The 16177-nt window shown below is 42.2% G+C and overlaps 2 protein-coding genes across 2 annotated transcripts in view; one reads left to right on the top strand and one right to left on the bottom strand.

Annotated features, from left to right (window-relative positions):
* steap2 (STEAP family member 2, metalloreductase) overlaps window positions 1–1705 on the bottom strand; it is a gene marked incomplete at both ends in the record, with an annotated part of 7732 nt that extends 6027 nt beyond the window's left edge. The window contains 4 exon segments of the mRNA XM_080050571.1: window positions 224–289; window positions 292–398; window positions 1042–1495; window positions 1694–1705. Coding sequence (XP_079906697.1) covers window positions 224–289; window positions 292–398; window positions 1042–1495; window positions 1694–1705 — 639 coding nt within the window.
* Window positions 1706–5425: 3720 nt separating this feature from the next.
* Window positions 5426–15227, top strand: alg14 (ALG14 UDP-N-acetylglucosaminyltransferase subunit). The gene is made up of 4 exons (XM_080050345.1): window positions 5426–5580; window positions 6651–6802; window positions 10059–10181; window positions 14863–15227. Exons 1-4 carry the CDS (start codon window positions 5436–5438, stop codon window positions 15091–15093), a joined length of 651 nt encoding a protein of 216 aa, XP_079906471.1. The 5' UTR covers window positions 5426–5435; the 3' UTR covers window positions 15094–15227.
* Window positions 15228–16177: the final 950 nt, after the last annotated feature.

Raw genomic sequence — 16177 nt, 5'->3', positions numbered from 1 at the left:
TGGAAAAAAAGAGAGACACACATTTCTAGCCAACACCTTAAGCTTCAATTTAATGTAGGAATGGCTATTGACAGATGTTTTGGTGATGAGCAATTCTCACTAGAGTAAAAAGTGTGCCTACTTACCCCGTTCTCCCCTATTTGTGAGATGTATTCCATTTGGAACGCAAGGTAGATGATAACTGAGCGATTTGTGGTTGGTGAAGACAGGTGAAGTGTGTTACCTGTGTGCTGGCGTCTGTGGGTGTGCTCTGCTGCATGGCCCAGGCTGAGATCACGTTGAAGCGTTGAAGCCTTTGACCACGGTGGAGTCTGGTAGGAGAGAGGCCAGGTACTCAGCGTTGGACTCTGGATACTGGTTGACCCTCCTGTTGTTACTCACATCCACTAGGATCTTTCCTGCACCAAAAAACAGACAAAAACATACACATGACTTGTGTTTTTAAAGACATTATAAACATTACACATGGGCTATACAGGCTCTCTAGTCTATTTCTAGGGGTGTAACAAATACACATATTCGTATTCCTTCCGAACCGCACAGGCAGTAACGGAACTTGCACTTTTATTTGAGAAGTGTTGTATTTATTAGAGACCTTGGTTATTTGCAGCAGTAGTTTCTTTTCTATACTGAAAAAAACCCTATAAGCTTCAATTGTATTACTTATGTTGTGGGGACATTTTTCTGTTTACACAGTGATATTGAGGGGACGTACCTTCCTTTTAGGGACAAATTGGAAGTCAGTCCCCATTACGTACATAATGACATTTCAGGGTAAAGACTTGATTTAAGGTTAGGGCAGACTTTAGGTTTAGGTTAGGGTTAGAGTTATAGGGTAAAAGTTAGGGGGTAAGGCTTAGGCTAGTAGTGGTCAGGGAAAGTCTCCAGGAAATGAATGAAAGTCTATACAATGTCCTCGGAAGTGATGAAAACCCAACCTGTGTGTGTGTGTGTGTGTGTGTGTGTGTGTGTGTGTGTGTGTGTGTGTGTGTGTGTGTTCTGCTCGCGTGCCTGTATGCATGCATGTGTGTGTAGTAATACCTTGCAGTAGATGCTTGAGGTCCCACAGCACAGAGTAGTGCTCGCGGCGTACGGCCAGGAACACGATGCTGGCCTTGCCCACCGCGTCCTCATGGTGGGTCACGTCCACCACGTGAGGGAAGGCCTGCGCCGCCACTTTGGGCTGGCGGCTGCCCACCACCACGTGGAAGCCGCAGCGCAGCAGCCTCTTGGTCAGGCACTTGGAGAAGTCTCCCGAGCCCAGGATGGAGACCGAGGGCTGGGCAGGCACACAGGCAGCAGCAGCACACCCTCCATGGAGCACCACACCACCGTTCTTATTAGAGCCATTGGGCAGGAAACAGGCCTGGTGCTGGGAAGAGGTGGTGAGGAACACTGGGCTCCTCTTGCTGTTGCTGCTGCCACCACCCAGCATAGACATGGAGTCCATCACTGCTGCTTCATGAGCGCTTTGGTTAGGAGGATAGCACTGGGTCTAAACAGAGGTATATAGAGGCACAGAATGGAAGACACATTATGGATCAGGTTTGGGAATGGGAATTGATTTTTGGATCACAGGCAAGATGTAAATGCATCAATAATATACGTATATATTTAATATTAGAAAAATGTTTTCCTGTGGCGGGATTGGAATTTTCATATCAGACATCACAGCAAACAAACAGCAGTTTACCATGATGAGCATCATAGGCTAAACAAGTTGCTCACTTTTTATATCTCAATTGACTCTTCAACCCTTTTTGAGCACTACATGGCTAATGACCACAGATACCAACAGGCAGACAGAGCTACACTCGGTAAGCTTTTATACTATTAAACTCTACACATTAAAGGTAGAGTCAGCGATTCTGGAAGACGGCAGATTGCTTATTGTCAACATCACTTTTTGTCAAAATCAGTGAATATCTCCTCAAGGGAATTCGCTACCTTTCCGTAGCCTAGTGTGTGCGCTGACAAAAAAAATCCAGTGTTAATACACAGCCTAGGCTCTGTAAACTGGTGTGTAAACTAAGGGGGCACATTAACACACCAGCTTCACTCCACTTTTATAGATACTATTTCAGAGTTAGCCTTTCACCATGCATGAGCTCAGGTTTAGAGTATTAGGCCTACTAGCAGATATTATAAAACTAAAACATTCATCCATTTCCTTTGGATTCAAGCTATTTAGTTTAGGGGGGATCCACAACTTCAAAAGGTAACCACTAACCAGACGTTTGATTAAGTAGCCAGCTTTAGGAAGGACAGTTTTGCTAACTTATAATCAGGAATACAATATGTGTTGACATTACATGGTTTTAAAAGTAAAACTAATGGTACCACTAGGGTTGCAAAATTTCGGGAATTTTCAAAGTTAGAAACTTTCCATGGGAATTAACGGGAATTTATGGGAATTAACGGGAATAAACGGGAATTTACTAAATATAAAGCAACCCAAACGCACTAAATCCTTCTAACTACTGTATGTTATTTCAGTCCTGGTAAACGTTCTAGACGGTAAAAATCAAACTAAGTTTTGTAATATTTATGAACATTTAATTTCAAATCAGATTTTTCTTAAAGCTTATTGAGACACTCAACTTGATATCATATATTGATATTTACTAGACCAGGTTTACAGAGGCTTAAACAGTGATTATAAATATAGTTGGGAAAATATATTTTAGCATAATCTTGACTAAAACAACCAGATTCCATGCAAGTAGACTTGGCAAGTTGCACATAGCACACATCCTACTGCATGGGTACTGAGGCCACGCCCCCTACATGCGCTGTGCATTCCTCCATCCATTTATTGAATGGGTTGGGTCAGACAGTAATATTTTACTCAGCATTCATCTTTTTGTTGTTCAGTGAAATTATTGATTGTTTATTAAATAATCAAAACTTGATAAAGTTCTACTTACAAATAAATCTGTTCAAATGTAATGTCTTTTTTATTGAATTAGTTTGCATGGATGTCTGCCTATGACAAAACATAGTGTTTATATGTTTAGATTTATGTTTGGATATGAAAAAAATAATTAAATGACAGCCATTTAGTTAATTCCTATAATTCCCTATTTTGAATATTCCCAAAATGTCCGAGCGAAAGTTCCCGTGGAAAGTTTCCGGAAATTTACCGGAAACTTTCCACCCCTTTGCAACCCTAGGTACCACCTTCTAATAAGTCACTTCCCATCAAGGGGGTGTAGAAGTGATAACTAATGTCTTTATTTCTGTTAAATTAATCATGTATAGGCTTCCTACTGATGCGTATCTTACACCAATAAGAACACACTTGTCTCCAGATTGTTGCTGTCATCATGAGGGTGACTGGCTATTTGGACTATATGAACCCTATGGACGTTGTGTCGTTCACACGGTGTTGTGGCTGTCCTCCAGTAGCCTATCGGTAAACGCCTATTCTGGAGCATACATCCACCGGCGCGAGCTGCGTCTTGGGATGACCTTCTGTGTGGAGACTGAGATCGTGTGAAGGACGCGGTGTCAGTGTGTGCGCGCGTGCGTGCGTGCACCTGTAGCGCTGCAGCACGGCCAACACACACTCGATATAGCAAGCTGATGACTCACATAGGCTAGACTGAGAGATGAACGTGCACTGTAGGATCACACACACACACACACACACACACACACACACACACACACACACACACACACACACACACACACACACACACACACACACACACTGACATGTTACCCACCTGTCAGCCATGCAGAGAGAGGCTGCTAGCTCCCATCCTCCTCCTGATGCTCCTCAGCCTCCGCTGTTTGAGCGCATGCTGCGTTCAGGTCCTGCAGGGAATATCGGAGATTCAATGAAGTTTCTGCAAACAGGAAAATAAACTGTATAACACAGTATCACCCTAAATAATCTGAGAAGTATGCCTTATATAACCCATATAAAATGTGCTTGGCTAGGCCTATAATAAAAATAGATACATTAGATAAACTCGATTTGAAAATAAAGATACAAAAAGATTAAACATTCAATTTTGAAAAATTAAATTTGGTGTGTGTTTTTATGTTCCACATGAACAAGGTACAAATGTAATTTGGTGGTGTTATGATGGTGAGTGCTATCGAACACGTCGGCCCACAATCTCATTGGCTTGGTATCTGGTGACTTTCTAGGCCACAGCATATGATTCATATGACTTATATTTCCATTCTCATCAAAGCATTCAGAAGGCCCATGGTGCTCTATGGATGGGGACACTGTCATACTGGAAGAGACCGTTCATCATAGGATGAAGGTGATCACTTAGAAATACTTTGCATTGATCTGCAGTGACTCTTTCATATAGGCACAACTGGACCCAAACCAAGGCAGTATATTGCACTGCATCTGCTTCACTGTGTTTCATCTGGCCTTATTAGAATTTTCCCCATCGTTGCTGCATGTGGTTTCTGCACCATTGAATTCTCAAATGTGTATTGATCTTCATAATGAGGGTTTATGAACTGCGGTCCCCATAATGCCTCTCTTTGGAGCTGTGAATGGACAGACTGTCAGCTGAGGAAGAGTTGATCTGCTGTTTCTCCTGACATATGGCATCAATGCACAAGAAAGAAAAAAATATATAAATTTATATTAACATAGGTCTATATAAGAAACAACGTATTTATCATTTCATTTCAGTTTCAATAGCTTTCTAACACAGCCAACATTTTGAATAGTATGGTTGAAATGATCTCAAATGCACCACATAAGTTAACCCCTTAAGTGTCATTTTCATTTGCATCTCCACTCCAGTCGTTCCCCACTCATTCAGTCAGGTGTTCCTTTCATTTGTCATCTGTATATGGTCAGCTGCTAGCATTTTTTTATTTAAACATTCAAATGATTTTAAATGTCTGCAAATTTTGTCGAAAAAGGCTAAAAAAAGAGAAATACACAATGTGAATTTATATAGAAATTTCAATTATCAATATGTTACAAAGTATTCCAAATCTCTGTTATGCGTGAACATAAGAACAGCTCCTGTAATATTGTAAATGGCAGATGTATTAAACAAGATCATCCAGAAACAAACTATGTATCATGATATCTCTCTTACATAGCAAACATTTAGACTTGTATCGACGTAAATATGCAAAAACATGTTGCAGAACATTGCTACATGGCAACAATTGCAAATAGACACAATGTTTCAGTTTTCTGTTCTTTAAACAAACAAAAAAATATCATATCTTTTACCCTCTCCATCCACGCAGAAAGAAAATAAAAAAGAAGCTCTATCCATGGCTGGGGTAGTGTATGGGGAGTTTGTCATAGACTGTTCAAAAAAATAGGGGTTTGTATGCAAATAGATCCTCTGGAGAGGAGAATGTGCCTGAAAGCCTCTACTCAGGGAACAGAGAAATCAGCGCACCTGATTTGGCCCTATACAGTTGCCGTAGCCGTCATGGAGTTCTTGGTAGGAGCTGTGTTTGCCGTTTTACTTTTATCTTTGTTATTTATTATCCGAGTATTTATTGTTGTGAAGACCGGATCAAGCTATCAGCCCGGATCTAAAGGCCCGGTGTCTGTGCTGGTGGTGGCGGGCTCAGGTAACGTTAATAACAGAAAGCCTCCTTGTGTGTGTGTGTGTGTGTGTGTGTGTGTGTGTGTGTGTGTGTGTGTGTGTGTGTGTGTGTGTGTGTGTGTGTGTGTGTGTGTGTGTGTGTGTGTTCTATGCTGTCATAAAGCTGCTCCCTCACTAATATTCGTATGCCTTATATTGTCATGATTGAAGCCATATGATATAGCATACGTTTTGCCTTGTTATGCATCTTTTATATTAATAGTGAACGTTCAGAATACGTTTTTTTAGGCTCTGCATTAGCTGACTTCCTTAGCTTCCATGCTAATCTTCCACACTTCCGTAGCTCAGTGCCCTCAGTGCCCGCCCTGCTTTTTCCAAACACCAATCAGAGTGAGTCACGCTATAACTCAATGGAAATAACCCTAGGCTATTTGGAAGAATGAAGAGAAGAAAGTAAACGCCAAAGCAGACTAGAAAGGAGCTTAGTCTGAACTGCCACAATTGTGTGTCTAGTGTCAGAGATAGCGGTGCATTATAAGCAGTGCACTAGCAGACACTTTTCCTCACTAAGTAGCCTACAGGAAGACACGTAACATAATGTCAAGCCAAAGAACACAGAACATGGCTATGTACTCATTGTTTGACAGGTGAGGAAGTAAGTGGTCAAGTAGGCTTCAAGAGTACAACACATGTTTAGGCCTACAGGTCAAATGGCAATGAAAAACATATTTTTAACATTTGCCAAAATAGGGCTTTGGCTGTTTTCTGTGTAAAGATATAGGCCTAGTGCATCTTAAGAAATCTCGAAAGGAAATCTATGTCTACCATGTCGGTGTGTTCCATTTGAGGACCTATGGCCTCAATGTTATTACTTTGGAAGCTCACAAAGCCTCTTGTGTTTCTTCTAATAATGATATCTTATTAACCGTGTGTGTGTGTGTGTGTGTGTGTGTGTGTGTGTGTGTGTGTGTGTGTGTGTGTGTGTGTGTGTGTGTGTGTGTGTGTGTGTGTGTGTGTGTGTGTGTGTGTGTGTGTGTGTGTGTGTGTGTGTGTGTGTGTGTGTGTGTGTGTGTGTGTGTGTGTGTGTGTGTCTAGGTGGTCACACCTCAGAGGTCCTGCGTCTGATGGACAGCCTGTCGGCGGCCTACGCTCCTCGCCACTATGTCATCGCTGACACTGACCGGATGAGTGAGGACAAGATCACTAGCTTTGAACGCTCCAAACAACACACACACTCTGAGTCCCAGGTACACACACATAGGCCTACACACACACACCTCTGTGCACATGCCTACGTTTGAACAGGCCTACATGTGAACAGAACAGGCCCACATATAAACGGGCCTACTTATAAACAGACCTATTTATGAACAGTCCTGCATAGGAATGCTATTGAAGTGAGTGCTGAGACTGTGTCTGTAATGCAGTGTTAGTAATCAACAGCAGGTGGCGTGGCTATACCTTTGTTCTTCCCTGCAGCCTTTATAATAATGAGAAATTATAAATCTTATTTATATAGCACTTTTCAAAACATGGTTACAATGTGCTGAGAAGTATAAATAAAGCTAACATGCACCTGACTACAATATTGAGTGTCACACATGGTGTCACAGCATATAGCAATCCAAACACACTGACAGATTTCATTTTGAAAATCTGTCACACTGACAGATTTTCATTTCATTTGCTTCCATTTTGAGCCCATTCCAATCTGGTTTTAGGGCAGGTCACAGTACTGTCTCTGCTGTGACTTTGGTTGTAGACAACATTGTTACAGCATTAGACAAGAAAAAGCACTGTGCAGCACTTTTTATTGATCTTTCAAAGGCCTTTGATACTGTTGACCACCATTTGCTTTTACAGAGGCTGCATGACATTGGCTTTGATCATTCTGCATGTAGCTGGTTTAGGGATTATCTCTCTGATAGACAGCAGTCAGTTAAACTGGGAAGATACCAATCTGAGTTTTTAACTGTTACAAATGGTGTCCCACAGGGCTCAATTTTAGGTCCAGTTCTTTTCACAATTTATATAAATAACATTAGCCCCTTTTACACAGAGATTGCGGCATATTGACGGAACAACATCACTCCAATATGCGGGCTTTGCTTGCTTCTGTGTTATTTACACAGAACCAAGCAACGCCGGCCTGCTGGCGCAGCAGTAGCTCCTTTTACACAGCGCTCCGGAATGAAAGAGGTGCTTGTAAACAGCGTCAGGTGACGTAAACATTTAGCGCCGCGCCGGTCAGCTGCTTTACAACAACAACACTGGCTGGTGAATTGAGAGCAGAAGTGCTGGAGCTTGCAGTAAGAGGGCCGTATTTGACTGCCCCCACAATGTGCCAGTTGATCTCGCTACGCGCTGAGTCCAACATCACTGGGACTGTTAACCAAACTGACAAAATCAATCCGCTTCACCTCTTGAGTTGTGTTAGCAAAACAGTAGCTCTGTGGCTAACAGCTGAGCCGGAGCCTTCAGTCAGCTGAAGCAGACAGTCTAGCGGGGCGAGCAGACTATTCCCCCGTTACTAGGTCGTATCCTTGGTCGTTCCTATTTACTGGCGTACTACTAGCCTACTACTACCATCAAGCTGAACAAGAGCCCTCCGCTGCGTGTCGGGCTCCTGCTTCAGCTTGTCGGTCTTAATTTCTAGCAAGTGACCCGTTCGCTATACTTTATCCCTTACTTAGCCTAGCCTAGCTTTCCCATTGTACAACTTCTCATGGGCAGAAATAGACTCATACACTCTGCAAAATGAAGCGCGGGGGTTTGGATTGAGCAACGGACCTCATGATCAGATAGATTATACGCCGTTCCTTTTATTTGATGATTTTTACGGGACATCAGGCCGCCGTGATTAATGTTAAACACACGTCCTTCAACTGCTAACATGGTCGCATGTTTAGAACGTAGACTATGGAACGTCAAACGCCCCCCTGTTCCGCAACAACAAGCTGGAGCATTTAAACAGAGAGGCAGAACTGATTGTGTCGGGAATCTTACTACCCCCCGAGGTAGTAAAATTCCCGGAACAATCTCTCGCACCTTTCTTCCCTCGTTCCGCAACTGTCGCATTTATACAGCAGGGCGGAGGGCCGAAAGGCCGGCATATTCCCGGCTTTCACTGGCTGTGTAAAAGGGGCTATTGTTTCATCGCTAAAAAACTGTCACGCCCATCTATACGCTGACGACACTACTGTATTGCATTTCCGATTCGGTGCACCAATCTATTCAGAACCTAAAAAGCTCTTTTAACACCCTGCAGGACTGTCTAGTGGACCTCAGGCTTGTTCTAAATACAGACAAAACCAAATATATGTGTTTCTCCAGAGCAAGAACTACAACTTTTAATGATTTTAATATTTCTACAAAGAATGGATTTTTAATTGAAAGAGTCACAGAGTACAAATATCTCGGCATCTGGTTAGATGATAAACTCACTTTTAATTTTCATATAAAAAATCTTGTTTGTCGACTACGATTGCTATTTTTATAGGAACAAAACCACCTTCCCTTTATTTAGTAGGACAAGGATTATTGAGGCAGTTTTCATGTCTGTCCTTGATTACGGTGATGTGGTTTACCGGCATGCATCACATTCATGTCTTAAACTCCTGGACTCTGTTTTTCACTCTGCTTTAAGGTTCATCACAGGAGATGCTTATGACACACACCATTGTCTTTTATATGAAAAGGTTGGGTGGTCCTCCCTTAAAGAGAGACATGACGCACATTGGCCCATTTTTATTTACAAAGCCTTGACCGGGAAGCTTCCTCGTTATTTAACAGAAATGCTGCAAATTTCAGATGGGCTTTATCAGACCCGCTCCACTGACATGCTTATGCTTTATGTCCCACAAGCCCGGTCTGAGCTGGGAAAGACAGCTTTTAGCTTCAGTGCCCCCGACTCCTGGAACAACTTACAGCAGCAAATTAAACTAAATACCTTCATATCTTTTAACCAATTTAAACAAACTATCTTAAATCTGCCAAACTCTACCTGTAACTGTTTTAATTAGACTATATTGTACTTTCACCCATTTAATTTTTTTTTCTCTTCATCTGTTGTTGTGTATTTGATGTTTTTGCATTGAATATTGTTTATGTATTGTTGTTTTTCCTTTGAATTTGCTTTGAACTCGACATCATTGTAAATGAGGGTCATCCCTCAATTGGTCTCTCGAGGATAAATAAAAGTTAAATGAAAATGAATTTTTTTTTTATTTTATAACACCCAAGTATAATATAATATTATAAAAATAAAATGCTTCTCAAATAAAAGTGCAAGTTTCGCACCGAAATCAAAACAAGCCTGTACATTCACCATATTTACTTCATCTTGACGCTATTAACGCCATAATTAAATGTTGCTGTACGGTACAGCCTGTATTGTGGCGGTTCGGTGTGAATATGTGTATTGTCACACCCCTTATGTGTGTCATGTATTCCACTGTTGTAGTGAAGATGTGTGATCAGCTGCCATGTGTCCTTGTCCCTCAGTTCAGTGTGTGGAGGATCCCACGCAGTCGTGAGGTGCATCAGTCCTGGAGCTCCTCTGTGGTCAGCACACTGAAGGCCCTGCGCTACTCTCTCCCTCTGGTGTTTAGGCTTAAACCTGACATGGTGAGTGGACAAACACACTGTAGCTCTGTACTATGGCAAGCCCTTTACACAGTTCATCAGTAGGGCTTACCAGTCACAGCTTAAGTGTTTAAATATCATTCCCACATGTTGAAATGTTATTTTGACTAATTAAAGTGAATTTGAAGATATCTATAAACAATTTTGACATGTTACAAATATATTTTTCGTCATGCACGCATATCTCTGACTCTGACCAGAGGATCAGTGTACACAGAATGTGTCTGTTCACCTCAGGAAAATCATTATCACAACAGGCAAGCATTTTTTTAATGTGCAACTACAGTACATGGTGGACACACTAGTTATGTGGGTTTTGATTTTTAATTTTGCTTGTTTCTCTGTTGCATCAAGTAAGTGATAACATTTACGCACGCATGCGCACACACACACACACACACTGTATACCTCCTAACAGCTCAACAACAGACAGAGAATATTGAGTTGACACGAGGGGTGTGAAGGTTTGCAAAACAGTATTAACAGTTACACACCAGCAGACGGGCACATGCCCGCTTTCTGTAATCCGCATACTGAAACACCCTCATTTCTCTACATAAGGAAATACATATGGAGCAGATGTGTGGGTCACACAGCTCTGTTTACATGTGGCTTTTGTGTCAGGCTGTCAAACGCTCTCAGTGATCATTTGTGGCTCAGTTACCCAACTAACTACAAGGTTGTCGTGGCCGAGTGGTTAAGGCGATGGACTAGAAATCCATTGGGGTCTCCCCGCGCAGGTTCGAATCCTGCCGACAACGACTGGACGTTTTCACTGCTGTAGACTGTTATCATCAGGCTTGACTGAGGAACCCATGGGAGGTGACAGTGGCTGTTTGCCCAAAAACAATGCAAGTTTCTCAGATTTGCTCTGTATGCCTAGCCTTTGCTCTGTATGGTGGCCTAGCCTGGAAATCCAGACCCGAATCTAGAACCATGTAGGATCCGGCCACGAGCAACAGACCTTCCCAACTCAAGGGGCAGCACCTACGCATGCATTTCACACAATTGGATAGCACTACTAGGGAAACAGCCTGACTAGTTTATAGCAAGGAGAAACAAACTTCATTCCACAATTTGCCAACTTCTGTGTGATGTGGATTTTTTCTCAAACTGTTCTTTAACTATTAAAACAAGCTTTGTCCCTTGTGCTGCTGGCTGTGGTTGATGCTGTGTGCTTTCAGTTGGTGATGGCAGGGGTTTGTGCAGGCTCAGCTCTGTGCAGACCAGTGAATGCCCTTCACTCACTGGAACAGGCCAGCATGAAGCCTTCCCATTCAACACCTATTGGATGAGTCTATCTAAAACATGACATGACAAATCGTCCCCTGCGTATTTTATATTACCATGCACAAGTGCATTGGATAAAAATCTGATTATCGCGACATAAATAGCTTGAAACATCAGGTTTTTGCAGCATTCACACAGTCTGTTAGAATAATTGACATATTTCCTGATGCAACGGGTTTATATAACAGATCAGGACACAATTTGACACTTACGATGCACTGAAAACACACACTTATGCCATTTTCTTTGTTGTAGCCCCCATCAGGATTACACAAATCAATGCCTGTTTAGACTCATGTTTATGCTGAGGTTTAGTTTTCAAACCAAACCGATGTAAGTTTTTTGAATCTGTAAATGATAAGATATCTACTAACTCAAATAACATGCAGATAGTTTTGATTTCTGGGAATATTTTGTTTGATTTTATTGTTTAGGTTTTATTTGTCCAAGTTAATAATGACAGTAAGAACTGTTTTTTGTAAGTGAAATAAACTTCTGTCAGCTCAAATCATTTAAAAAAGTATCAATGGATGAGATACTGTAGTTTGCCTGTGAAGAGTGTAAAATGCGTGTTGAGCAAATTAGAGCAGTGAGAGCAGATTGTAATAGAAGCCTCTGGTTATTGCTGTGTGTGGATGGAAACACAGACAGAGAGCGGGCTGTGAGGGAATGTTCCAGTCAGGCTGCTGTCTACAGGACGGCCCACTAGCATAAGGACTGGGCCATCGGGGGAATTCTCCTGATTCAACTCATTTAACTGCTCACGTTAGCTTAGCTTAGCTGCTGCTACCACACATAAAAAATACACAATGCAGAGAACCGTGGGTGTGCTTTATAGAGAGCTTCTGAATGCAGAACAATCTGTATTATGGCATATTAACTTGCCATTTGGCTAGCAGCTACGTGTTGTGGAAGTTATGTGTGGGCCAATCATAGCTCCTGTTATTGCAATGTTGAGAGTTGTCATGTTTTCTGTAAAGTCTTTGTGATTGGTGTCATTTCACTGTTTTCCAAATTGTTTGCACTTGAGGGCCACCGTGCCATACATAGCAAATCAGAGAAACCTGCGTATACCATGTTTTTGGGCAAACAGCCACTGTCACCTCCCATGGGTTCCTCAGTCAAGCCTGATGATAACAGTCTACAGCAGTGAAAACGTCCAGTCGTTGTCGGCAGGATTCGAACCTGCGCGGGGAGACCCCAATGGATTTCTAGTCCATCGCCTTAACCACTCGGCCACGACAACCTTGTAGTTAGTTGGGTAACTGAGCCGCAAATGATCACTGAGAGCGTTTGACAGCCTGACACAAAAGCCACATGTAAACAGAGCTGTGCGACCCACACATCTGCTCCATATGTATTTCCTTATATAGAGAAATGAGGGTGTTTCAGTATGCGGATTACAGAAAGCGGGCATGTGCCCGTCTGCTGGTGTGTAACTGTTAATACTGTTTTGCAAACCTTCACACCCCTCGTGTCAACTCAATATTCTCTGTCTGTTGTTGAGCTGTTAGGAGGTATACAGTGTGTGTGTGTGTGTGTGCGCATGCGTGCGTAAATGTTATCACTTACTTGATGCAACAGAGAAACAAGCAAAATTAAAAATCAAAACCCACATAACTAGTGTGTCCACCATGTACTGTAGTTGCACATTAAAAAATGTGCAACTGCATGCGCCAGTCCGTTTAGAATAGTTCTAATTTGCTTACATACGCACAGTGGAAGAAACAAAATCTTGTCCACTGTAAAACTGCCTTTGTGTTACAATACAGTTCAAACCTTCACTCCGCTAGTGTCAACTCAATATTCTCTGTCTGTTGTTGAGCTGTTAGGATGGTCAAACTGTTGTGCTTAGTGAGTGCAGGCCAGTGTGGAGAGGGTTCCAGTACTGTGTGTGTGTGTGTGTGTGTGTGTGTGTGTGTGTGTGTGTGTGTGTGTGTGTGTGTGTGTGTGTGTGTGTGTGTGTGTGTGTGTGTGTGTGTGTGTGTGTGTGTGTGTGTGTGTGTGTGTGTGTGTGTGTGTGTGTGTGTGTGTGTGTGTGTGTGTGTGTGTGTGTGTGTGTGTGTGTGTGTGTGTGGAGCTGGACCTGTGTGTGTGTGGAGCTGTATGATGACTTCTCCAGACTCCAGCAGCTCTGTCTGGTTTCCTGTCCCCTCCCCCTTCCCCCTCACTGCTCTCACACACACGGCCACTGCTCTCTTTGCATTTTCTAATATTCAGACCAATGTATTAACCACATTTATTCACTTTGAAGAAATGCCTTTTGAATGACAGTTAAGCTTTGTCATATTGAGCTTGAAGCGTACCACATATCTCTGCAAATCATCAACATCACACCATCAGACAGACACACATCTCCCTTACTATACTAGACTAAAATCAATCGGTTAACCAAGGATTCTTTATTATCAAATAGAAGCATTTTAAAAGGTATGTGGAGCTGAAGGTATCAACTGTTAGATAAGTTAGAGAAAAGTCACTGTCACTGTTTAACAACAATATTTTATATTTTAATACAAACGGCAAGTCCTTGATTTAGGTTTTTAGATATTTTTTGTCATATTTATGAAACAATGATTTCCATACTACAAAACTATGGGAAAATGTAACAGGTGGTGGGCACCGTAGATGTCATACCAGCCACCTTCCAGCTGCTGGCTTACAACTAGAGTCCACCGTTGTGTCTGTGCCGGGGATTAAACCAGCAACCTTGTGGTTATACTGGTCAAGTCTCTTTCCTTAGTTATTTAGTGGAGTCAACATGCTAAATTCTATCTCTACAGTGAGTCAGACGTCCCAGCAGTGTAACTGGATCTACATCCCTCATGCTCATAAAAAAACAAGAACCTAACCTTGTGGTAGGATGGCCTAGAGGAAAGGGGAACGACCAGTAACCATGAAGTCGCTGGTTCAATCCCTGGCACCGGGCAGGAGGGTGTTATTTGTAAGACTATTGGTGGCTGCTATTTCATGTATGGTGCCCACCATCTCTTCCAATGTGTACTTGAGCAAAACACTTAACCCTTAACTGCTCTACTATGGCTGACCCTGCGCTATGACCCTCTCTGATGTTTGGTCACTTGAAAGGGGATATGCGAAAAGACAAATTGCAATGTAGTAATTGTAATAGTAATAACTTAACTTAACTTAAACAGTAATTGATCTAAAGATGGTTCTCTCAGACTCTGCTTTCTATCAAGCTTATGAATAACCAAATACGTGTCACTTCGTGCGTGCGTGCGTGCGTGCGTGCGTGCGTGCGTGCGTGCGTGCGTGCGTGCGTGCGTGCGTGCGTGCGTGCGTGCGTGCGTGCGTGCGTGCGTGCGTGCGTGCGTGCGTGCGTGCGTGTGTGTGTTCGGTCTTGTTGTTTCAGGTGCTGTGTAACGGCCCCGGGACATGCCTTCCCCTATGTGTGGCGGGACTCCTGCTAGGAATTCTGGGAAAGAAGAAAGTGCTGATCATTTACGTAGAGAGCATTTGCAGGGTGCACAACTTGTCGCTAACTGGAAAGATCCTGTACCCCATGTCGGACTATTTCTTTGTGCAGTGGTCCTCTCTCAGGGACAAATACCCCAAGTCCATTTTCCTTGGAAGGCTAGTGTGAAAAAAAACCTGTGTTACACATTGTACAGTATACACAAATATTTTGTAATGTAAGCTTGTGATGCTCATGAATAAATGCTCTTTCTTATTGTAGAGATATGTTTATACCACGCAGTATACTAAAGCAATATCTTTCTTGAATAAAATTTCTAATTAAAAGACAAAAATACTTCTCTTTTGGTTTCTAATAAAAGGGAATGTTCAACCCTAATCCTAGAAAGGGAATCACATTGTCCACTCCTCCCCTCCACTATCAACTTATAACCTCACACACTCGCCTTTTAAAAAGCTGTGGTCAAACACTATTTTGAAATGTCATATTAGGTAATGGTGTGTCCCTATTAGCTGTGATGCAAAGTGTGCAAAGGGCATTAATGTCAGTGTGTTTACTTTACTGTCTGTTTTTCTATCTCCATGGTCCACAGCAAGCTTCTCAACAACTGGCTAAACTTCCTTTACATCACTATGGATTGTCATGGACTCTGGAAGAATCCTTGAGCGTTTGGTGGACCTTTTTTCCACCATCATGAGCAATATATTCCACTTGTACACCACTAATGACTCATTCTAGTGGGCCCATTGAGGTGACCTGAGATCTCACACGCTCCCCACAGAATCAACCTACTTCATGCATTCCAAAGAACCAGATACAAGTATGGCGCCATGTTTATTTCAATCAGTTGCTCACTTAGTGCATGAATCAAAAGTTTTCTTTAAACTGTTCAATCTTTAGGCCCAGCATTTTTAGGCTGCCTGATCAAGTGCATTAGTGTTGCTGTGTGAATGGTTTGTCTTCACTGGATGCATTCAGCCGAACAAAACTGCATTTGGACCCTGGGCAGTTTGTATTTATAACTTAATAAAAAAATAGAATTGTAATTTCAGCAATGGTCCCTTCTAAACCCTTAGTGTTTCTCTGTAACTGGGTGACATAGTGTAGTGTGGAAAGGTAGACTTGGAATAATAGTGATGCAACTTGCAGTCAGTAAACACTCACTACCATAGTGCACTATTGTTCTCCATTTTAATTGAGGGTCTGGATTATGGCTGTTGATATTTTTTCTGTTGATGATTTAAAGCAGTCC

This window comes from Ammodytes marinus (genome assembly GCF_949987685.1).
Source record: "Ammodytes marinus genome assembly, chromosome: 21".
Lineage (NCBI taxonomy): Eukaryota > Metazoa > Chordata > Actinopteri > Uranoscopiformes > Ammodytidae > Ammodytes > Ammodytes marinus.
Note: the sequence above shows the minus strand (reverse complement) of the source record. Positions and strands in the feature narration are given on the sequence as shown.

Excerpts from the sequence above, each read along its gene's own strand:
- alg14 (XM_080050345.1), top strand. The coding sequence starts at position 5,436 with ATGGAGTTCTTGGTAGGAGCTGTGTTTGCCGTTTTACTTTTATCTTTG. Across the intron at positions 5,581-6,650 it reads GCTGGTGGTGGCGGGCTCAG|GTGGTCACACCTCAGAGGTC; the intron begins GTAACGTTAATA and ends GTGTGTGTCTAG. Across the intron at positions 6,803-10,058 it reads ACACACACTCTGAGTCCCAG|TTCAGTGTGTGGAGGATCCC; the intron begins GTACACACACAT and ends CTTGTCCCTCAG.